Genomic DNA, 23,950 nt, shown 5'->3' with positions numbered 1-23,950 from the left:
TTTCGCGACCGTTGAAGCAGACGAAGAACAGTTTACTTTACAGATTGGCCCATTTGGCTTGATATTCCGCGGAAATATATACATCCAACTTGTATGTATGACTGCTTCTTCAAAATACAGTAAGAGACATACAATTCGCTGTACGGTTTCTTTACATAGCACAAACACAATTACTTTATATGCCACGTAACTTTTAGACTTGTTAAGACAGGTGTGCATTGGATGTATAAATGTGCATGTACATATAATAAAAGAAGGACTTTTAACTCCCTCCCCAGCATAAAATCGCACCTTTAAAAAACGAATGCACATTCACTTATTCAGTCGGTATTTGCAAGGGTAGGAGCCAAGATCGTGTATTCAGTTCTGCATGTACGTAAAAGTAAACATATTTAGAATGCAAAACCCTTCCAAGAAAAAGAAGTCTGCACAGTGACTCATTTCATCATTTCACATTGCAAATATTGCGGATGACAGATTATTAAAGTTTTTCCCGACAGCCAACACCACACTTTAACCAATATCATCAAAAGTCTCGCTCACTCGCTACCTAAAGCAGTGTCGATTTATCAGAATAAAGTAGTTGGTTGGTGACTGTGTGCATATGCACGTACATACGCAAGTCGTCCCCTGTTGTGGTGACAAGTTTCTGACAACGCCATCAAAACTTGAACATATTTTAGAAACTTGGAGTACAAGAAGTTACATGCATCCGTCCGGCAGAGTGGGAAAGTCTGATAGCACATCTTTTGTCAGCCTTCTTGTTTCAAAAGTTTCTTGAAAAGTTTAAAGTCGTCATCGTCCCCCGGAATTTTAGGTAATTTTCATTTTCATCTCATATTTTACTCATATAAGTATTTTCTGCACCACCTCAATCTTTACATGAAATGACGATATGTATTCATAAAATTTAACAATGAAAAACGCCACGTGTCAGGAGCAGTGGTCCAAAGTGAAAAATATTTCCAAACAATTACATCCTTTTTCCAAAAGAAATAGGATTATGGAAAGAAAAAAAAGTTTAAAAAGTCACCGAATAAAGAAACGCGCAGTAAGTTTTCTCCAAACCAAACCAGGAAAGTAATTCCTAAGCCTGACTGAAAGCAGGATTTGCAACAAAGCGAACATTATTATTAGTATTTTTTCATAAAAAGCAAACTTTCCACACATCATCACATATCCTACAAAATGGAACTTGACATGTCAGATTTGCCTGACGAGTCTCCCTCCGTACATAAAAGGTTTAACAATAAAGAACCAAATCTCTATGTGGTGAAAAATGTGTCGAAAGATTTCTGCACCCGGAGGAGGAACTGTTTCCATCCATTTTCGATTCCTTTATGTAGGTCGAAGGTACGAATAGGAGCTACTGAAGCAAACTCGACACAAAATGACTCACAAAACCAATAACTGCTTTCACTTGGCTGTACTTACTTACACAGCGAAACTCCAGCATAACAGACAGTTCATGTGTTATGTTGTGAATACAAATCTTGAGTAGTCTTTTAAACCGAGTTGGTTCCTTGGTCCGTCAGCTTTTACAAATCGGAGGAGTAACCCAAGCGAAAGAAATCTTTCCGTGGTTTGGTTGCTGCTGCTTCTTCAACTTCATTTATCAGTTCTCTGTCCAAACTTATCGGGATGAGAGAAGTAGGACATAAATACATGAGAAGTAAAAGTATGTATGTAGGGTCAGCCATGCGATTCCTGATTTTAGAGAAATTTCCACTCCTTTCCCTTTCGAAAAATGTGAGGCTACTTTACTTCCACTTCGCGTGACAAGCTTGCACAAAAACAACGGTTAAATCTCAAACCTGTTGTAAAACTTGGGTGTATGTAGCACATTCTTTTCTTGAGAGAAAGTAAAGTAAAACAAGTTAAAAGTAAATGGATTGAAATGCTAGCAGCTCGTGATCTAAATGGGTTACCACATTAAGACAAAGCGCCTACTTCCTGAAATTTAGAAAAAAAACTGTGGCGAAACAATCGCAGAGAAAGGATTTTTCTTAAGAGATTTCACTCCTTTTCTGATTGATCGTAAGACGGACTTAGGAGGGGAGCTTGCGAGGTTGATAATAACAGATCTTGATGCCCTTTGGATATGTGGTAGGGTCCCATGAGTGTACTAAAACCCTGAATTGGTTTGACTCCATGGCCACATTTACGCCCGCCACACCCACTCAAAAATGCCCAAAAAACGCTTTCACTCCAGTTTTCACTCACTCAAATCCACGCCAAAAATCCAATTTTACTCGGATTTTGAAATTTCTTTCACCAATATACTCCCAGATAGTTTCTTTCTTCAATCCAATATCAAACTCAATTTTTTCGAAATTTTTAGTATTTTTAAAATTTAAATTTCTGAATGAGCATTGTTGTAGCAATCAACAAGGCAAATTATGCCTGCGAAATAATAATCAGCAAAATTGAGTTTGATATTGGATTGAAGAAAGCAACTATCGGGGAGTATATTGGTGAAAGAAATTTCAAAATCCGAGTAAAATTGGATTTTTGGCGTGGATTTGAGTGAGTGAAAACTGGAGTGAAAGCGTTTTTTGGGCATTTTTGAGTGGGTGTGGCGGGCGCAAATGTGGCCATGGAGTCAAACTACTTCAGGGTTTTAGTACACTCATGGGTCCCTACCACATATCCAAAGGGCACCAATATCTGTTATTATCAACCTCGCAAGCTCCCCTCCTTAGTCTAACAAACTGTGAACATGGCACTTAGACAGGAGGGGTCAGGTTTACTTGTGCTCGTATTTCTGCACGCTGTACATACAAACCTGCTCGCTCGGATTTGCTTAGGCACATAAAATCCTTAGGTATGCTCGGATGGTAAATAAATAGATACAAAAAACCCAGTATTGGAAAGACGAGGCAAATCCGTACATTCTGCGAAGAATGCTGAAGGATCTCAGGAATAAAATTACTCTGGCAGCTCCAGCTTCTCTCCAGATTGTTGCTTAGTTTGCTCCCTCTCTCAAGTGGATTGGATTACTTGTCTGAGCTGTTAAAGAGTTAGTTGCACTGCCTGCAAAAATCTGTATGGTCCGATGAACTACATTGTGTGTATGTCTACATTAAGCGCTCAACATTTGTGTCGAGCGAGGGAAGGGAAAGTAAGTGAATTGCTTCTGCGAGTTAATAAAATCAGGACAATGTAACGTAATGTAATCACCGGAGAGAGAAGGAAAGAAATGGCTGAGATCAGATAATTTTTGCAACAGGGTATGATTTCTCACGGATTTTTGTTCCACTCAATATCGACTTGTAATCTAATAGAAGGGTTCTTGAGAGAACAGAAGGACAATTACGAGAGAGATATTTAGTAATGCGATTGCATAATAAGACATCTTCACTGAAAGAAAGTGTTACGTCGTGCCATGTAAATTTTGCCCCATTTTGGCGCCACCATGGCAAAAAATATGGCTAAAATATCTCTACAGCCGCCCAGTAAGTGCGTACTTTCACCGTGATGAATTATAAAGTGAGTGACATGTGAACATCTCATCTTCTCCGGTTTTCAGTTTGGTTTGGTGATTTGATTTTGATTTTCAACCTACTTACATAAAACCACAAATCAATTGTATACCGACCGGTATTAATTTCAGACCAGAGCCCGAGCAAATCATGACAAGTCAAAGGTTCCGTGTTTACATAGACTTTCGGATGAAGGGTTTCCCCGTATAGAATTTATCTCATTAAATAATATAATGTTTATTTTTGTCTGGCCGTCTCTCTCTAGAAGAGAAAGCCAGTCATATTATCTACGAGATTGAGAGCTGACTGACTGACTGACTGAGCACCATTGAGATCCGCATGACCAAAAGTACAATAGGCTGAGCTATATCGTGTCCTAAGTAGAATAACGATCGGGTTGATCACGATACGGAAATGGGATCTCTATCACTCTCCCTGAAAACGGAAATACCACGTGATGCGGCCATTTCAACTGTCCTCTCACACTTCATTACCTTTCCACCCGGCAACACAAATGGGGGACGCTTTTATCGAACCGTTTTATTTATTTGGACGGATATTAACACAACATTTATAAAATATTGGGGGAAATTGTGCTTCTCGTGATATTTTTCCACCCAAGATACAAAATTCTACCCAGCCTATCCTCAAAAAAAGCCGAATACTACATAACACCCAGACAATCTGTTTCGAAAAACACACAATTTCCATTATTCCCAATATTCCCTCGATAAATAATCCGAATCCAATACTGACAGGGATAGTCAGTCAGTCATATTTCTCACGCACGTACATATGTACAAACTACGTAACACTGAAACTTTCACCAGACTTCAAAGTTGCATTCAAATCCTTCTTTTTATCCTTTTTAAGGTGACCTTAAATTTTGAAAGGAATATTTGTTGCATGAAATGGAATTGTAATGCCCTAAAGAATTGGACAACAAAATTTGTCGGTAAAAGTTGTGTCACTCCATGAGAAGAACGAGAATTGGAAAGATGACAAATTTCTCTAGAGAAGAAGAAGAAGAAAGCACTTTCCGTCTACTGTACAGCACTGCTTATAATACGTCGAATGTAGCATTATTTACGTATTACGCTGTCAAGTGACGCGAAAGGATGCTTGGTTCCCAGCAGCCAAGGAAGCTTTTCGTCTCTCTCTCTCGGGATTGCGGCTCAATACTTAGTTTTTTTCCCATTGTCGACCTATACATAAGTCAGAAATGGGAAAAATAACGGTGTGTTTTTTTTTCTTTTCTGGAATGAATAAGAAAATATTTATTCGAAAGAATCGATCCTCCGTCGTCATTACCGGAAACAGGAAGTTGGGTCGTCGGATGGTCATATATTTCATAATTTCAGTTGAAATAAGTACTTTTCTCGTTTTATTTGCTTAACAAGTGCGTAGATTTGAGCTTCATAACTAAGGAAAAAACACGGACGGACGGATAACTTTCTCTCCAAAAGTGTAACACTTTCTCCACTTGAGTGATGAGGGTGGTGTCGCTTGGAGCAAAAAATGACAAGAAATGACATTACTCCTTCCCTCAACTGGGTCTCGCTAACAGTGACCTGCAGCATTTTCATACTCTTTTTTTCTTTCCTTTGATAAAGTGGCACGTCTCGTTCTAATAATAAGGGAATAGTTCGGTCTACTTAACTCGGTTTTTTTGGGAGGACCATTTCGACTAGAATTTGACTTCTGAGGTTAAGAAATCCGTGATTCAGCTTTTCAAAAAATGAAGGCGTAGATACTTAATTAGAGAAGCATCACACGGTTCCGTTGACAGAATGAATTTCCTGCCTGGCTGCTCCTTTCCCCGTGGTTTGGTTGCATCGAGGTGAAAGTTCGTCGAGGTGGGAGGGAACCACCTTCTCGGAAAAGTTGATAATACATACGTCACAGTCAGGCTTAAAAATTGGTATTATTATAAAATAATATATTTCCAGACGTGGTTCTTCTACCACCGAAATTGTATGGCTTGTTCTCATTCCGGTGAAAAGATTTCATTCATTTTACCGTATTCATTCAAATCAGGGAATTGTGTGCACTTTTCTTTCTCATAACTCAACTTTTTGACACAATTAAAAAGTCGTGCCTCCACGGGTGACAACTTTTAGGCGATCCGCTTAAAAAACATTTTTGCATGTATCACCTTATTTCCTTGTTTCGACCGACTTTTCATTTTAGACAAAAACTAGGCCTCCAAAAGTCCAGATGGTTAGTTACATACGTCTTTTACACATGTAACTTGCAGTACAATTTATGCTGCAAATATTGGCCAGACTTTTTCCATCTCGTCCAATATCGCACCCTGTTACATAGCTCGATGATGGCGTAGTAATAATAATGAAACTTTTCCACTTAAAACTTTCCCCCGACTGTTCAACCATAGGCAACGTACATGTATATGAAGTATCAATTCGGTCATGCGGTTTCATATTTTCCTCTGTGAAATCCATATTCTCAAAAAAAACTATCTCCCTGCACGTGGAAACTTTGAGATGAAAACGGAAATAGAAAAGTAAGTTGAAAGAAAGAAAATCTCATAGAGAGACCGGGCCACCAATTACGTACTAATAGTCCAACACGGGTTTTCTCGATATTCCAGAAAAGTAAAAACTTCCCAACTTTTTTTGCGTAGGCATGAAAGCAATTTTAAGCGAAAATTCTTAATCGTTCCTGGGGAAAATTCTGCATACAATTCATCTCCAAAGAATTCATCTCAACAATTTCTTGTCTTTTTGTCTTACCTGACGGGTCCAACTTTTGGGTGCTATTATTGTGCCAAAGTCTGAAAGGGATTCTTTTTTTTGTGTGTCAGTAAATACTAAGGCTGAATACGAAGCCAATTTTTTGTCCAGGATTACTTACCGAGTTTGGATAACTTTCACCCATTGTGCTCCCACCACCACCACCACGGCTGCTGAAAAGTGTCGAGTGTTGCGAAATTTCTCCAATCTCATTCATTCACTCGTTCTTCAGGGCACAATACTTTTCCTGAGAGGTTGTACATAGTGGTTTTAGTGACAGGTTTGTTAGTTTAGGTGGTTGGTTACTTATACAAATGGGAATGATGAAGTAGGCTGTACGTCCTTGTGGAGTGGAGGACGTTGTAAAGAACGCATCTCTCTTGTCCTTGTTGAGAAAGTTGAGTGCACATAAATTAGTGAGCTTTCATAACGGTGAATACAATACAAGGACACCTGTACTTGTATAATACAGCAATAAAATATTGTGCTGAATAAGCGGCATAGTTTTGGCTAAAAAATTCTGGGAGTTCGGAATGCGGAGTCAAAATATTTGAATATTTAGCAGCATATTATAATATTTGGGTAAGAAATCCAAGCAAAAATCAAGTATCGAACCGATCGAGATGCAGTTTTCCCCATAAAATTTCAAGGTTTTTGGTCTTCTCATCATAAGCGAATTTTCTCCGTCCCCACGGATGGCAAGAAAGACCTTCCTGAACTTTTTGTTTGTATCTGGAATAGATTACTTGACTTGATCATCCATAATAAATCTGTAGATTTACTCAATTTTCTTACTCTCTCCGGTATGCGTATGTAAAATCCAATAAGAACGGTGGGTGAAGGATACGATAAGCACGGGCCAAAAGACATTCAGTTCAAACATGTTCATCCCAAAGTAAAATAGTGTTAGGACTGTTTTCTCGATAAAAGGTGAACTCTGACTTCGTTTCCAGTCCTCCTAAAACCAGTTCGCCAATAAAGTGGGATCACTGAGCGGATTGGGTTCAATATTGTGAGACAAAGTGGCAAAATTATGGTGCTGGAGTATCCTGTTTTCACGATTAGATCAGCAAACTTGTCCTTCTCGTGGATGGACGGAAAAGAATTTCCGATATGGAATAAAGTGCAATCCAATTTTATTATTGTCTCAATTTCCCCAACTTTAGTGCACCTTGAAAAAGACGTGGAACAAGATCCGAGGAGATTTAGAAGGGCGAAAGAGACGCAGTTTTGCCTTCCCAGGGGGTCACACGCGTTGGTGAAACGCGTAAAAAATTACACAAGGACTAGTTTAGAAAGTAGAGAAAGTATTTTGAGCTTGTCAAAACAACAGGGTCGAGTTCGGAGAATGAGCATGATTGCAGATTTGAGATTCTCAGTATTATTTTCGGGTCTATTAACTAAATTATGAATTCCATGAAAACATGTTTTTGTCATCCAAGTCCCATTTTCTTTTTCTTTCATACCTTGCAACTAATTGCCTAATCACAATTACATGCAATACTTACTCCTGCGAATTAAAGTTTTTTGCCCTGTAATAACTTCAACATTTATCAACAACTACGAAAATAATGCCAGTTCAGTTCATCTCGTCTTATTACTATTACTACTGACATTTCTTTAATTCACATCTCAATCACTTTACCATTTTCTCTCTCTCACCTTGGGGAAATTTCGCGCATGATAATTTTTTGCAAATTATTTAAACAGCACGAAACATTAACCGAACTTATACCTACTCCAGCATCCCCGACACTTCCAGAAAAAGTCAAACCTGGACGAAATCACTTGAGTAAATTGCATCCTATAAAATTTATCACTCTTCTCCTTCCCCATGAAGCCCCAGTTACTTAGCAAGACTTTCTCCTCTAATATGCATATGTATGTATGAACTTTCCCCTTCAAAACTTCAAAATCTCACTAGTAGATTTGCAAATAAGGTCAGAACACACGTTGTGTACAGACCACGTTAACTTTTTATGTACAAAACAAACTCCCGATTTATTTAAGGGGAGCATTACCTTCAAAGGAAGATGACGAACGAACGTCGTACTTCTCCTCCGTCCTGTCCAAATGTCAAGTAAAGACTTGTTGGCTTACTTAAATCTGTAAAACTCATTTCCTGTAAACACGTCCTCCTCCTCTCAAAGAATTTTCTAAGCAAACCATATTAACTCAACTAGATAAAATGTGTGCATGTAAATATGTATCCCTACGCAAATTTTTATCTAACTTTCTTGTGTATGTTTAACTTCCTAAAGATTAAAGGGATGTGATTTAGGTAGTGGATGAAAATCGATTTTCTGTAAATATCTATGTATCCCCTCCGTTTTTACTACTTGCTGCTGCACGGATGTGCTTGAGTGAATGTGAAAGTGGAGAAAGTAGTCAATTTAGTCTCCTTGCCATGAAACGCGACAGTATTTATTATCATTATATTATACACGTACGTGTACACACTCCTCGGCGTATGCACACGTTCCTATTTTATGTCGTGGCATGGTAGTCATTCCCTGGAAGAAAAAAGTTGGTGCATGGAGACATAGGCGTCTTACTTTTTTAGAATTGTAATAAACAAACCGGGCCAAAAAAAATGGTGACAACGTTAAGCGTTGCTTTTAGCAGTAAGTGGAAAGGTGACCTGTTTCGTTCCGTGTCGCATTTCAGACCTGAGATAATTCACCTTGTAAATTGTGACGTTATGTAAGAAAGGAAAAAAATATGATGGGTTGCATAAGATAACCAACCACTCAAAGTAATGGGACGTGTATGTATGTGCTTGAGACATTCCGGAGGTGGTGGGCTTGGTATGTGCATGTAAGAATGTGTGCCTGTCATAATGGAATGACAGACATCTACAAATTATTATACAGATAAAGTGTGAATTTGATTGAAATTCAGATTACCACAAGATCCCGACTGGCTGACGCATCTTAAGTATTTATCACCTCAATAAACCAGGATTGTTTCTTGTCTCGAGCCTTCCGGGATGTATATTTAGCATGTGTGGAGAGAATTTGAAGTGAAAATCTAAAATGGCCACCTTAAGTGAAAGTGAAAGTAGGTACGGCTGCATGTAAGGTGGACCCTGCTCGACTATGATTTCCATGTCTAATGACTCTAATTTTGTTTAAAACCAATCAATAGAAATTGTGTTCAGGGACACCAACAATGTTATATGTGTATATTAAATAATACGACTATTGTACCAACCCAGCAAAATAACTTCAAGTGCAGGCGATTATTCGTAGTAACGTCAATACAGTGTTTTAAGCCCCCAAAATATTCGGGTTACTAGACTGCACTAATCTCAATATTTCCACCTCACTCCATCCCGCCTTTGTTTTGCATATTGTGCAAATCCCTGCCCATCACTTTGCAGCAATGTGCCACAGAAAATTACGAAAATGACACTCATGTGCATTACATCTGCACCATCGTATTTTGATTGCAAACCAAGACTCAGATTTCATCTGAAAGGTTGCGACAACTGTTACACACACGTCTTTTCACTTTTCCCAGTTTAAAAATGAACCTGCCCTGCAATCCTCCAGCCAAACCTTTCACTTTCAGAAGCAGAGCTGGAAGTGAAAGCTCACTGATCGGCATTTCCCACGGTAATAATTTGTTGGCACAGATGTGGTGGTTGGTTATTATTGGTTATGTTAGTGCGGTCTGGGATTTCACCAAGATGCGCCCGTGGAATAATTTACTCAGCGATTACACGACATTCATGTGTTTCAGGGTATGATGTCCCTTTTTAACGATGTATTTATGAAAACGAACTGAATAAACTAAACCATTATTATTATTACACGGCATTGGCTTAGTCGTCATTAGCTGATTCACATCCACCTTCTAATCTTACCGTGTAGGTAGTATGGATTACGTGCATGTGTCTGCCTTCACAGATGGTTCGTAGGTACCTGCTCGCCGCGCTTGATGGCTTTCACCAAGCCTAAATTCACCCGCAACTCTAAAATTCGTTAATAAGATTAACGTTGTGCAAATTACCGAAATTTCCACTTGGCTACGGTAATTCGCAACCTCATCCGCGGAGGATAAAGTAGATCGACAAAGCCAAATGGATTCATTACTCTCCTCAGTCAGAGCGGTGGCATTTCCGAAAATCTCTTGGCGTGGGTTCTCTTCTCCTGTTAGACAACAACACACAATTCGGTGATGCAGATATTTACGATACGAGATTATATATTGTTGGTTGGTTGGTCCAAAGTAGATTTGCCATTTCCCTACAGGTTATCCCTACATCGGCCCCCGTGCCAAAAACTAGGTGAAACACACCGTCTCATTTCAATTTTCTCGGAAATACTGAAACACGGCAGCATGAACTTTCCCCAACTTTCTCTCCTATTTTAGACCGTCTACGTATATACATATGCACGTACATATTTTGCCTCGCCTGCAGAAGACGAGGCAGAATTAAGAGCCTTATAATAAGCCAACACAAAATTTTGACCTGTTACAAGCAATTTACTTCATTACGCTGTTAACTATAAGACACAGTCTGTGAGTTAATAGTTTTCGTTCATATCGCCAGGAAGGAAAGTTGGTGTATGATGTTTGCACTCTCTGCTTTCACCCCGAGCCGAGTTAATTTGGAATTTTACTGTTTTATTGCAACATTCTGTCATCTGGGATTAGAAATGGTTTATGAAAAGATTAGCAAAATTTGTGTACTGTGAATGAATGAATCTGTTGTATCCTGCTGCTTATTAGGGGGGAAAGTAAGGCTTAATCTGGATTATAACTGGGGCGTGAGATTATTAAAGTTCTCTTATACCAGCCCCGCACTACTACATCTTCTTTTTTAGAAAACCGTGAACTTTTTGAATTCTAGGACGCACGCAAATGTCTGATTAGTTTCCGTTTTTTTGAACCAAAAAGTGAAAGCAGCTTCTCTTTTGATCTTTGAAAAGAGATGAAATCTGTTTGCTTCTCGGCGGGTGACACATTTCCACATACTATTTATTTATTAAAGCATAGTCTTTACATGCATAAGCAAGGTAAAGGTTGAAGGTTGTGAGCAAAAAGAGGGGAAAAAAATATAACGTTATTACATAATGAATCCAAAACAGAGATGCCTCAAATATGTAGGATGACGTACGAATCACATAAATCAATTACAGTACAGACTGCTACTCAAACATTATTACGAGAGAGGTTTTCATCAATATTGTGTAATATATTTAGTACTTAATTGCGCCATTATTTCGTATTCAATATTATTAAGGGGTGAAAGCCCGTTATGTTTGTCTGTCTGTCTACCTGTCCGTTGGTCCGATAACTCATGAACGAAAAGACAGAACTTTCAACGTAACAACCTCAAGGCGCAGGGCGAGTTCGAATATGGGCAATTAATACAGGGTCACAAAGGTCACGAAAGGTCACGTAAGGGTCAAATTGCATATTTCAATTTAACAGGAAATTCAACCCAGAATTCAATGGTGACCTCCATTTTGGATCAAAGGTCACGCAAGTTCACAAAAGCATGTCTCTCTGCTTTCACCCTTTCGTTACACGCGTTGTAACAGTTTATTCTGCATGTCTTCGAACCGAATGGAATTTATTACGGCACTAATTACTCCTTGAAATATGTATGTGCTGATTGCCTTCCCAACTAATGGCTCCAACTGAAAATATTTACGTATGTGTAAGTAATCAATATTTATTAATGTCAGCCTTCCAACAATTTCGAGCCAACTTTTCCGTTGTGTAAGTGTTTGGCAAACTTTCTCCTGACGACGCGTGAGAGATTCGACCGAACTTTGCTAATTCCACTTTTCCATACTCTTAGCCTCGATAATGAATAATGTTAATGAGTCGACTTGTTGTTCACTTTTCGCCGCGGTTTGGTCGTAAGCACTGGTAAATTTTGTTACCCAACAAAGTCCAGAGTTTATAATGGTGAAGAAGATCACAAAGTAATCGGATCTGCGGTGTACGTATTGATTGAAAATAAAGCAACGTGGATTAAATTTTGGTAGAAATTTCCATTACCGGTGATACAACAACTAATATTATCTATAGGCATGTATTTCTATGCAAATGTGTGTATGTAGGTCTTAACTTTATTGAATAAAAGTTTGCGGTTTTGCGTACGTCGGTTCAATTTTGGGTTCAAAAGTTGCGTCGTGCCGTATTTCGAAGGATGCTTTCACCAATAATTAACGTACTGCATGTTACTCCTCTTTCACTTCATTTAATGTTTTTCGTTACATAAATGTCACCACCTACCCAACTCGGTTCTGATCACGTTTTGTGACAAAATGGGAGATGATGGCGTCATGTCTCGTTCGTTATGCATATTTAATTACTTGGGATGGTCTTCTTCTTAAACGTTACATAACAAGAGAACAAAGTGTAGTAAGTTAATTTGTATAACTAGATTTCGAGTTTTCATGTAAGAACTTCGTGCCAAAAGCTAACTAACAATGCCGGGAGAAAGTCTGAAAGTATTGTTGTATTTCCTATATCTCCAAATTTTCTCGGACTTGATAGTACCTGATGGCACCCCAGTGGGAGAGATAAACGGAGAAAAAGTGAGATAGCACAAAATGCACGTTTAAGGAGGATATAGTGAAGCTAGAATCTTGTAGGAGTTGGATAATGTGCATATCAAAAGAGAAAGTATACTCTAAATAATGTGGGAAAAGAATTGGTACAGATTTTGGCAACAATTTCAACCAAACGGTAACAAAAATACACTTCAAATTCGATTTTGACACCAACTTTTGGATCTAATTTCTCACCGCAGGGTGATAAATGTGAATTTCGTTAGTATTGATAACCTGCCACAATTTTCTTCCCATATTATTTAGAGATTTTTAACCCGAAGAATCATAAATGACGATGAACCTGCTACCATTTCCCGAGAAATCTTATCGCTTCCACTCGTACGTACGTAGATAAAATTTAAATTTTACTACAACTTTGGTCCAAAATTTTCTTCTCTGTGATATCGCCACCAGCCGAAAACTTCTTCTTTCACACTTTTTACGCAAACAACCCCAACTAACGTAGTAAAGTTAAAGTTTTAATTATTTTCTTCCCGAAATTCGCGTCTCATTTCCAAGTTAAAGTTGAAAAGTTGCCGAGAAAATCACCATCCAAGCTTAGGATTATTACTTATGATACCTAATATGTCCACCTAACCAACTTTGTTTTGAGTTTTAATCACTCGCAATTAATTAGAATTTCTAAATAGTTTCCAGCAGTCGAATTTTAGTCAAAAACTTATAGAAAGCGCTGTCAGGTGTGTAAATAAGATTGAGACATTTGTCAAAAAGAAATGCTAAACCTGACTGAAAAAAAAACTGTGCAGCGATTTTCTCTGCATACTCTAACGAGATCCATGTTTCAGATAAGGAAAAAAATAAGCGTAAAAAGCTAGATAATACGTCTCCCCGCCGCACTTATCCAACTCTAGACACCCAAAAAAATCACTATGTCTTAAGAGAAAAAAGACATCAAACGCCTTCGTCCCCACTTTTAGCGAGATTTATGAAAGTCACTCTGCTTCACACTCTCCCAGCGAGGCAATTTCATGACCAAGGTGGCAGTCCCACTGCTCCAAATTGAGACTTGCACTTTGAGAGTTGACAATAAAAATAAAAGTGACAAGTGATACTTTTCATTTCGGGGCTAGGAGAGAGAGGTTTAGTTGATGAAGTAAAGTGAAAGTAGGAGAAAGCAGTAGCGAGTTTCTCTAGTAGATCAATACCTCCATCATGGAGTCTTATCGCACAGTATAACTATTCATTTAGTGCTACCTACCTTACACAGCATTGGTATTACGTACATGCAGACAGGGGCCGCGGAAGCCGTGGGGACATGTGGGGACATTAACGCTGAAGGATAGGGAGAGGGAGGGGTTTATGTAGCATGGGGGATGATGGGGACCTTGTCCCTGTGTCCCCACGCTTCCGCGGCCACTGATCGTATATATTTTGTGCAGCCTACGTAATAACCCACCGACCGTGCACCTTGTGATTCCAGCACCACCACTTCAATTGAAATCAACTCTGTGAAACTTGTCAGCACAGAAGATCAGTGAATGCTTTCATTTCATGTGGTGCAGCGCTCCTCGGAGGTGGTAATGATGGGTGATGAACGCTATACATGCATACGTAATGGAGCTTTCTTTCCCAATTATTTTAGCGTAGAGGAGAAACGATGGGACGACTTTTGGTGACTGACATTACACGTAATTGGCGTATAACAACTAATTAAAACAAATCTGACCTTGACTCGGCGAAAGTTTTAGATTGCTACTCAACTTTATCCAAGCACAAATCGCAGTGCTTTTCGATCCATCATTCGTTCCTGTGTTGGCGTACTGAGCTAATTGAAAAATAATTGCATTCTGACCTTGGAAATGTACTGCAGCAGGGATGGATTGATTTACAAAGTACTGTAATTATTCACTTCGTCGTGCCGAAATGGTCACATATTAGTGAAACTGAAATCGTACTTTGTCGTGACATGGAGCGATTTCAATGGTTTGAATGAAACAGTGGATCTTTATTGATAGTAATTTTGATGGGGAATGATCATGGTCATCAGCACCTTAATTTGTGCATTGACTATTAATCAATTGAATTAAATCATGATTCGTTGTCAATAGGAGATTTTCACTTTATTAGCTTGGGGGGCGTTGGGATCGGGAAATTCGCTAAAATTATGTGAATGGCGTATTTTTCGAAATTTCGAAATTATTGTTCGGAGCATCATAAAAACAACAAAATGTAAAAATGTGACCCATTAAATTACTTGATATTCGATACGAATTAGGAATTCCAATCTACAAATTGCAGAATTCGATCTCTTCGCATCCCATCAAAAGCCAAAAGGTACTTACGCATTCCAATTTGAATAACTAGGCGCACGTAGGCGGTCCAACTTGACATAACCATTACATCGTGACACCAGTTTCATTTTAGCATGCTAAATTTAACCTAATTTGTGCACAAAATTTGCCTAGTTTCGTCCCACAGTTAACCACACACTTCATACTTCACTTGCTGCAAAATGGAAACAAACAAACAAACATGGGAACAAAATGGACATATTTTACTACCAAATATGTCATACTACATATTTATGTAATAACAACGCAAAAAGAGATCTCAGCACCGATTGTATCATTACTTCAAGGGCTCGGATTTCGCATGTCGCACTCTTGACGAAAGGTCAAGAAGATGAGGTCGTTATCGGGTTTGTTTTTCTGTATTAATGGAAAAAAAGAAAAGATCTTATCTAATCCGATCAGCTAAACATGGTCGTGCGCGAAATACGAGCAGAGAGAAAAGTGTCAATTTTCATGCTCCACTGTTTTCACAACTTTCACCTTCTGTTACACAACACCATGTCTTCTTCACTCTGCACAAGAAGTTACTTATTTATTCATCCATCCGCCCACCTTTTCTACTTGGTATGCACTAATTAACAAATTCCAGAAATTTGAGACATTTCCAATTCTCTTCCTCCGCTCAACCCCGTGAATGAACAAATACACATACATAATCCAATCAAAAAGCAATAAACTCACTTCCAAATTGATTATCCAACTCAAGAATGGAATCACAACCTGGAAAAAAGTATGTTTCTAGGTCCTTCAAGCAAGTTGAAGTAGCATTTTCGAAAATAACTTTCACTCACTAACTCAATAACGAATAGTAATTAGGCGGAGGCGGATCATTATTAACCCAAAAGACCCAAAATTACACTAGAAAGTGTAGTAGATCAGCATGGATGGATAGAATAACCTAACTACGCATATGTACATACACATGAACCAGCTTTCTACTAGGAAGTCAGGAACAAAATAACCCAATCTTAAGTAAACAGAGCAGTTAGTCACCACACCACCATCCAGCCAACGAAGTAAGTAAATTATTATGGTACGGGCAGAAACAGAGAGTCTGAAAATGAAAGCTAAACCAGTAAAGTGAATATAAAGACCGTAAGTAACGACCTAATTACTTAACGTTGCTGCCCTAAACGGTCTACTTCATCCATCACTGCTTACTTACTCTCGTTCGTTTGCTGACGAAGGAACTTTCTCCAGCACATCCGTCACTCATTTCTCCGACTTTCACCACCACCACCACCTCAAACATGAACGAGTAGATATATGACCATCAAATCATAAATCTGCTGCTGTGGTTTTGGTCTGGTCGGTCGGTCGGATGGTTTTTCTCCGTCAGCCAGACAGACGCAGGAGTTTAAGTACCACCATTAAACCCCAACCAACCAAGTTATATGCTCGGATAAATAAATTCATGTCGTCGGTTAAAGGTGTCAATGGCAAAAGGGTTACGTATTAGGAGAGAAAACGAGGTCAGTCGAGAAAGCAAGTTAAGGCACCCCTCGAATCGGGACGATTTATAACCCCTGTACATCTGTCTCAATAATAATGTAATGATGGACGTCACGCTGTTCTTGTAGAATTTCTTGTAAATTACGATGCATTACGACTCGAATTTTTGGGTGCGAAAAGCATACCAAGAAATATAGATTTGCGGTTACGTAAGAAAGTGCAGAATTTGAAGTTCGTAAAACTCTCTCATTCAATTGCACATGGATAAAATGATGACGTGACATTTCTATCAAATCTCTCGAAACCTTATCATTCACCTTCTCTCGCAGTTATGAATCGAGAGCGGTGACAACAATGCAAAATTTTCATTCTACGAGTTCAATGGGTGAGATCGAGTGAGATACTGAATTCGAAATTTATTTCATCTATTTACAGATTCTTGAAAAGAAGGAGGACTACACTACACTCGTCCCCGGATCCATTTATTCCTGCTCAATCATTTCCATATTATTGGCCAGGAAAAGGACTTTTTTCAATCCGTTTTTCATCATATGAATCTCAAAAACAAGATTTTTTCAAAAGATCAGGTTGAATGGAGTCAATCTGGCCTTCTTCAAAATTCATCAATCCGTTCTAAGATCAGCTAAGCAGAAAAATCCACAAAATTCCAGTCAGATTTTTGTCGGTCACGGGAATACAAATCTTTTGGGGCAAACATGGGGAGCCGTATTAATCGTCCCGACATCGCCGTGTACACCCTGTTTGGATTCTGCTTGGCTTGCTTTCTCCTCGTGATTGGTAGCATTCTAACATTTAACTTGACATTTAACTCCTATTCTGACGACCAACATAAACAACATCCACACTCGCCCCAGCAATTTCATCACTACCCTATATCATCCATTCAGGTCGAAAATCAACAAAACCACGTTGAGAAGAAGCAGCCTAGTCAGGAAAACGGCGGACAAGAGAAGAAAATGAGCCCCAGTTCGAGTCAGGGGTCCAATAATAAGCAAGCAGGAGGAGAAAGCCAATCTGGCCAGAGTCCATTATTACAGGAGAAAAATTCCCAGCAGCAGCAGAGGGGAAATAGCAGTCACAATGGGAATGAAACCCCCGGGGGGAGCAGTTTTGCTGATTTTCCTCATGTGATGGAACCACAAACGGAGGCGAATGAAAACAAAATTATTGTGAATTCATCATCATCTCATAATGGGAGCAGTTCCAATTCTGATGGTGCTTTGACTCCTCGGGGAACAAGAAATAATAAGGGAAGCGTTGTGCTGGCTGTAATTGGACCATCATGCTTGTTGATGGGATTTCTCCTAATTGTAATAATAGTCGTGGTTGCGTTGAAGTATGACTGTGACCATGAGCCAGAACCGGAAATCGCATTTCTTCGTTTGCGGTCCGAACTTTCACTCAATTTCGACCCGGATAAAAATAACTATGAATTGCTGAGAAGGGTGCCAACTACGAGTCAGGGTGACCAACAACAAAGCAGTGGAACAAGTAGGACTAATCCAGCTTAATTGTGATTAATTGTATACCCTTTAATTATCTAATTAAACCAATGTTGTTATACTTATATGTATTGCATTGCATCCAAATAATAATGACGAATAAATTACATTGTAGTGTAGTTTCTTAGTCTTGGCACGCTGCCTGACTGGTCGGTTTAATAAATTGAAATTCATGATGGGCTAAATTTGATAACATTAAATGTATTCATCTACAATATTCATATACTATATTTCATTTGTTAATATAAAATTGTCCAACTTTCAAACTATCTGAATAATAATATTAGAAGCCTCGTTTTATTAACCACTCCTTAACCTGTTCCGTATGGTCACCCTTTATCCCGACGAATCTGGCACATTCCTGTGTATACGTTGAAATAATCCTGTACGGAAATATAGATTTCAAAAACTTTCCAACATCTCTTTCCAGCGCCTGTATAATGAAATTACGAAATATATCAATAACTGCTAACCGATAAATTTATTAAGCTTTTGTTTCTGTTCTCACCCAAATATTTCCTTCCACAAATTTAATTCTCGTCTCTCTAATCTGTCCCCTGTCCCATGTGAGGGTGTAGACCGGCACCATGTGATTCTTGTTCCGTGGGATGTAATAAGAGCAGTTCTTGGGAGGATTGGGTACCGTCCATCCTGAAGGGAACACTTTTCCGGGAGTGGCAGGTCGTAGGGGGACGGTTTTTGGTGGAATCATCCTCTCCACCCATTTCCACTCGGCGTACGACTTTTCAAAGTCGGTGTACAATTCGGGAGGACCTTCGAGGTCAGACGCGTAATAACTTTTACCACGTCTCTGTTCTGGTGACTCAAAATTTGTTGTTGTCGGTGTCCAGTGTGGAAGGCAAACCTTTACAAATTAACAAGCCAAATACAATTTTACAATTTTAACAACAATCGATTCAAAAAAACAATTCACAATTTAAATAAGTGTACTTACCGGTTTTCTGAGTAAACTGATTCCTCCTCCACAACTAATGCAGGACAATCTTGTCGAAACTGTCCTCAACATTTTGTAAGCTATTCTAAGCTAAGCTAACAACTTAACCAATTCGAGATGAAATTAATAACAATTTTACAATTTTTTGCGACACAAAAGAATCAACTTCCTTTTGCAAAATCGGAATAAATGTGATTTGCTCAAAGTTCGCTCTCTCCTGGGGTGAAATGAATTACGTTGACAAGCAGTCTCAGCACTCAACGACTCGTTTGTGGACAGATGAACAATGTCAAGATTACCTTATCGCCGTAGGTTATCAACACCTCTAAGATGTTAGTAATGTTAGTAATTAGATTTCGATAGGCATTTATAATTTAATATAACACATCGCAATATACACAAAGTTTGGACGAGTTTGACAATGTTGGGGAAATTGAGACTTTGTTGTAGCGATGAGACGATGCTATTGATAAATGGGCATTTTGAGATTATGAGATTATGTTGGTCACATTCATTATTTCAGTGTTGTTGCATACATAGATTCATCATTCCTCTTTCAGGTTCTTCTCTTCTTTCAGGCTGTTAAGCCTGAAAGAAGAGAGTTTACAAAGTTTATTCATTGAAATAATCCATTTAATAATCCATCCGTTTTCCCATACCATCTGCATTTTTATTTATTTTTGGTTTTAGATAAGCACATATTTTTACAAGTGGCGTTTAAGACTTACAAATTCAGTTAACAATGCATGATTAAATAATCACTCCATTTATTTGATAAAATTCAATTCATTCATAATCCAGACGGTCCCCTATGGCTGTAGGATCGAGAAATTTTGAAATACCCTTTTTCACTGCCGACAAAATCATGCTAATGATTCTATGGGAAACATGCCAACTTTTTTTCTCACATTTTTAAACCATTCCAAACTTATGATTTCTAAGATCAACATTTATCTCTCCTTGATTATGAAGTTCTACTGGTGATCACATGAATCTAATTTTTGTCGATACTCATCAACACGATATCATTTTCCGCTTAGCTTATATTTGAACAATGAAAGGTGCCAGATTCAAGATGGCGACGGCATCAACAACCCAGCAGCAAAACTGTAGCGCTGCTGAAGGAGGATGGCCCAAGACGAACATCGGTTATCCAAACTGTGACACTGCCCGAGGAGCAGATCAAACCCAACTAGCCCCCAATCTGTATCAGTACTGCTGCCCACCAGCGCCCTTGGAAATGAAGGAAATCTCAGGAATCGTGGCCAGACCGACGTATCGGGGTCACACGCCAAGGTCAGTTCTGCCGGAATACTTATAAGTAGAAATTTGTAACAATGTAACTGACATTGCAGACCACGTGGCGTCCACAGCTACTACAATTTAATGTGGGATGGTCACGTGCGTCGGGGTGACCCTGCACAAAAACAGGCCAGAAAGGTAACACACTTATTTTAACATTAATTTATTTCCTATATTAATTACTCCACTTTTTCAGGAGGAAGAAGAATGCGACAAAATCCGCCAGCGACTAAACCGTCCCCGCAAAACGAAATCCATGGCGCAACGTCTCGCCGAGAAAAAGGCGAAAGCCGCCCTCACCCCGGAAGACATGATAAACAAAGAAATGGCTCGTTACACCAAACTAGCAATTTCCAATTTGGCTCCGAAAGACCCAGAAAAGTACTTGATCGACCTCTCCGATGAAATTGACGTTCTAGACGCTTGTTACAAGGGAAAACGGCTTCAAACATTGAGATCATTCCCCATCGCGCCGTCCCGGGCGACCAATCTCGAAGACGCTGGAACGCAAGTTTATCCAAATGAATTTCACGATTTTGACGGAGAAGTTGAACCCTTAATGGCAAGACTGATTGGAGCAGTGGTCGATCAGGTTAGTAAATACCAATTAAATTAATATATATTGAAAATTTGCATAATATTTCAATTAGGCTCAACTCGAGCTACTTGAAGAGGAAGAGTTACAAGCCCTCATCAAACAGCAGGAGAGGCACGCCTACCTCCTCCAACAAGCCAGGGACACGATTGACAAGTGGGAACTTCGAGAGGAGAGGCGACGCTTGGAAAGAGAACGACAGGATGCGGAACGTCGCCAGAGAGAAAGTGGGCTTGACGACAATGTTCTGTTTTACAATATCTGCGCCTTCAGCGGTGGTCTTACAAACGACGCGATTTATCAATGTGTCGACTCCCTCATGTACCTTAAAATCTAGCAAAATTCATAACCATTGTATTCAGTTTGCTTAAAAATAAAGGTTGATAGATACATGTTTCCCATGTTTCAGGAAGGAAGGATTCCTCGTTTCTGAAGAGAAAGCCATGATGGAGCAAGGATTCATTCCCTGGCTGAATGACCAAGTTGATCAAGAAGTCAGGCGACAAAATATGACGAGAGACCTGCTAAATTGTATAAAAATCTATAAAAATTTCACTCACTTTTTTACGCCAACTTAAAATATCTACATAATTATTGCAAATTCCAGCCTTGATTGTGGACATTGTCAATACGCGAGAAGCTCAATTTGCCGAAGGTATTTGGCGAGAAGTTTATGAGGTCGACCCATTCAAAAAATACGATCGCGAGGGGACAGTCCCTCCGCCCACTCCGGGTACGTCGCTTATGGGAGAAAGTGACGAGGAGGAAGTCGACCGCGTCATCCAAAGTAGTGACTATTTGAATACAGAAGAAGACTAGAAAGTTAGATAAATATTGTGTCCCGAATTCATAAAAGTATACACATTTACAAATGAAATGGTCATAATTTATTTAAAAAAGACACATCTTTAAAAAAACGGCACATTTCTTCAGAAATCTTTAAAGTTTAAACAGGTGGTTTATGAAAGTACGACAAATTATTGTTTTTCGAATTTTTCGCCACCACACTCGCCTTCTTCGATTTCCACGTGGCTTTCCACCGTTCAAAATCAATTTTTCCTAAAATTTCCTTCTTCCTTTTGAAAATCGCGTAAGCTCCCATTTCGAAAGTATCGTACTCTTTTCCCACGACTCGCTTAGTAAATTCGTCTAAAGGCAAATTTATTTCAGAGGCCAAATACTCCACGATTTCTCGATCCAGGGGGGAAGTATTATTCTTCGGGTAGTAGCGAACCGATTCTGGTCGACCAGTGATGATCCCATGTTTTCCGTCGCGTTTGTTAGTCAGCCAGACGTGGTTCAAGATTTGAGCTGGAGAAAGTCTCAGTTTCGGGTTTACTTGCATCAAATGTTTCATAAGGTCACGGGCCGATTTTGAAATGTAAGACGGAGTATGGTACACGGCGGACTATAGGAATTTACATACATTTTTCTGTGTACATACATACGAGAACTTCTGTCATGATTTGAATAAATGTACCAAAATTTTGGCTTTTCTGTCTGGCTCCTCAAACGGGAATTTTCCAGTCAACATTGTGTACAACAAAACTCCAAGTGACCACGAGTCGACGGGAGGACCGTCGTAAAATTCTTCCGGTTTAACCAACTCTGGCGCAGCGTACTCAATTGTTCCACAATGAGTTTGGAGCTTGTTCCACCCTCCAGTACCACTTGCATACCGGATTCTCGCACTGAGGTTGAAGTCGATCAATTTCACACTCCCATTTTGGTCGAATAGTACGTTCTCCTGAAAAATCTAATGTCTTCAATTCAGCAAAAAATTATTACAGAATTATTTACCGACCGGTTTCAAATCTCGATGTGCAAAGCCCTTGCAGTGCATGTAGTCAACGGCTGTTGCAATTTGGTAAAATATTTTCTTTGCGAGGCGTTCCTTGATCCGTTTGTACTTGTGGATGACGTCGAATAGGTCTCCACGACAGATTTCGAGCACTAACAAAAGATATCGACCAGAATCAAAGACTTGATAGAGTTTGATGATGTTGGGATGATCGAGCATTTTAAGGGCTTCAATTTCCAACATTGTGCGGCTTAATTCGTTCTGCAAGACGGAAGGAAACTAATAAATTATTGCACATACATAAATCTAAATGCACAACTTTGCAGACACCTTGATCAAGTCTTTCTCGATTTTCTTCACAGCAACAATTTCCCCACTGAATTTATGATATGCGACATACACCCGGCTGAACGTACCCTCGTTTAAGGACTGCACTAATTTGTACCAGGCATAGAAACGTCGTCTGTCCTCCCGTTCGTCTCTGCATTAAAAAATTGACAAAGTTCTTAGTTAACCGATACCACAATTTGATACTCTTTTCAGTAGATAAACAAGCATGTATGTACTTTGTCTTGGCCAGTTCTACTGTATTTGCCATGTTTTTTGAAAGACTTTCGCTCTGTGACGTGTTTGTGGTCAGCGGTATCGTGGATGCAATAGTGTACAAAGATGTATCACAGGACGATGGCATGCTACTACTGCGGACAAGAAGAGATGGTTCATTGTTGTTGAGGTTGCTATTCTGTATTGGAGGCGGAGGAAGTGTTGTTCTTGAGTTTTGATGTATTTTTCTGGGTCTGAGAAACCTATAAAATCTAATGGCTACGTTTGTGATCCATGCTAATTTCCCCTTTCTTTGAGGTCTTCCAGGCGTCTGAGAGCTTTGGGTATTATCCATTTCGACAAGAAAAAGACTGCTGTAACCGGAGGGCGAGACCATTCTTCGTCTTTGCATTATTCTCATCCGTGTAACAGGTACAGGCCAAGCCACGTTGGGTAACGTGGAGTGGAGAATAAAATGATAACTACCAGCATTATTTGACACTTTATGATTCTATGGGGCGCCACGTCATAGAAACCGTTTCAATCAATCGTGATCAGTTATTCCTAGACGGACGGAAATGATGGTTCTATAAGCCCAGACTCTGGCTAAAAATTCGTCTACCTTAGAGATTCCTGTGCTCGAAAAATAAAATATGA

At 39.2% G+C, this 23,950-nt stretch overlaps 4 protein-coding genes across 4 annotated transcripts; 2 read left to right on the top strand and 2 right to left on the bottom strand.

Moving 5' to 3' along the window:
• Window positions 1-332: 332 nt before the first annotated feature.
• LOC110848930 lies at window positions 333-18,216 on the top strand. The gene is made up of 2 exons (XM_022096291.2): window positions 333-817; window positions 17,010-18,216. Exon 2 carries the CDS (start codon window positions 17,291-17,293, stop codon window positions 18,104-18,106), a length of 816 nt encoding a protein of 271 aa, XP_021951983.1. The 5' UTR covers window positions 333-817; window positions 17,010-17,290; the 3' UTR covers window positions 18,107-18,216.
• Window positions 18,217-18,221: 5 nt separating this feature from the next.
• On the bottom strand, window positions 18,222-19,259 carry LOC110848931 (39S ribosomal protein L49, mitochondrial). The gene is made up of 3 exons (XM_022096293.2): window positions 19,053-19,259; window positions 18,606-18,962; window positions 18,222-18,530 (listed from the first exon to the last, which is right to left on the bottom strand). Exons 1-3 carry the CDS (start codon window positions 19,122-19,124, stop codon window positions 18,381-18,383), a joined length of 579 nt encoding a protein of 192 aa, XP_021951985.1. The 5' UTR covers window positions 19,125-19,259; the 3' UTR covers window positions 18,222-18,380.
• A 385-nt stretch (window positions 19,260-19,644) lies between these two features.
• Window positions 19,645-21,860, top strand: LOC118435291 (radial spoke head protein 3 homolog B-like). Its single transcript, XM_035851089.1, has 6 exons — window positions 19,645-20,348; window positions 20,408-20,492; window positions 20,551-20,946; window positions 21,005-21,270; window positions 21,359-21,480; window positions 21,557-21,860. The coding sequence occupies exons 1-6, from the start codon at window positions 20,107-20,109 to the stop codon at window positions 21,766-21,768; spliced, it is 1,323 nt and encodes a 440-aa protein (XP_035706982.1). The 5' UTR covers window positions 19,645-20,106; the 3' UTR covers window positions 21,769-21,860.
• On the bottom strand, window positions 21,808-23,940 carry LOC110849020 (maternal embryonic leucine zipper kinase). Its single transcript, XM_035851086.1, has 5 exons — window positions 23,317-23,940; window positions 23,081-23,231; window positions 22,754-23,011; window positions 22,430-22,696; window positions 21,808-22,357 (listed from the first exon to the last, which is right to left on the bottom strand). Exons 1-5 carry the CDS (start codon window positions 23,712-23,714, stop codon window positions 21,896-21,898), a joined length of 1,536 nt encoding a protein of 511 aa, XP_035706979.1. The 5' UTR covers window positions 23,715-23,940; the 3' UTR covers window positions 21,808-21,895.
• Between the last annotated feature and the right edge of the window lie 10 nt (window positions 23,941-23,950).

This window comes from Folsomia candida, unplaced genomic scaffold (genome assembly GCF_002217175.1).
Source record: "Folsomia candida strain VU population unplaced genomic scaffold, ASM221717v1 Fcan01_Sc004, whole genome shotgun sequence".
In the NCBI taxonomy this organism is placed as follows: Eukaryota; Metazoa; Arthropoda; class Collembola; order Entomobryomorpha; family Isotomidae; genus Folsomia; species Folsomia candida.
The sequence above is the reverse complement of the archived record's forward strand: the minus strand, read 5'-3'. Positions and strand labels throughout refer to the sequence as shown.

Excerpts from the sequence above, each read along its gene's own strand:
- LOC110848930 (XM_022096291.2), top strand. The coding sequence starts at position 17,291 with ATGGGGAGCCGTATTAATCGTCCCGACATCGCCGTGTACACCCTGTTT.
- LOC110848931 (XM_022096293.2), bottom strand. The coding sequence starts at position 19,124 with ATGTTGAGGACAGTTTCGACAAGATTGTCCTGCATTAGTTGTGGAGGA. Across the intron at positions 18,963-19,052 it reads TCAGTTTACTCAGAAAACCG|GTTTGCCTTCCACACTGGAC; the intron begins GTAAGTACACTT and ends TAATTTGTAAAG. Across the intron at positions 18,531-18,605 it reads TTGTGGAAGGAAATATTTGG|GCGCTGGAAAGAGATGTTGG; the intron begins GTGAGAACAGAA and ends TTCATTATACAG.
- LOC118435291 (XM_035851089.1), top strand. The coding sequence starts at position 20,107 with ATGAAAGGTGCCAGATTCAAGATGGCGACGGCATCAACAACCCAGCAG. Across the intron at positions 20,493-20,550 it reads CACAAAAACAGGCCAGAAAG|GAGGAAGAAGAATGCGACAA; the intron begins GTAACACACTTA and ends CCACTTTTTCAG. Across the intron at positions 21,481-21,556 it reads GACGAGAGACCTGCTAAATT|CCTTGATTGTGGACATTGTC; the intron begins GTATAAAAATCT and ends TGCAAATTCCAG.
- LOC110849020 (XM_035851086.1), bottom strand. The coding sequence starts at position 23,714 with ATGAGAATAATGCAAAGACGAAGAATGGTCTCGCCCTCCGGTTACAGC. Across the intron at positions 22,697-22,753 it reads CACATCGAGATTTGAAACCG|GAGAACGTACTATTCGACCA; the intron begins GTCGGTAAATAA and ends TAGATTTTTCAG. Across the intron at positions 22,358-22,429 it reads ACAGAAAAGCCAAAATTTTG|TCCGCCGTGTACCATACTCC; the intron begins GTACATTTATTC and ends AAATTCCTATAG.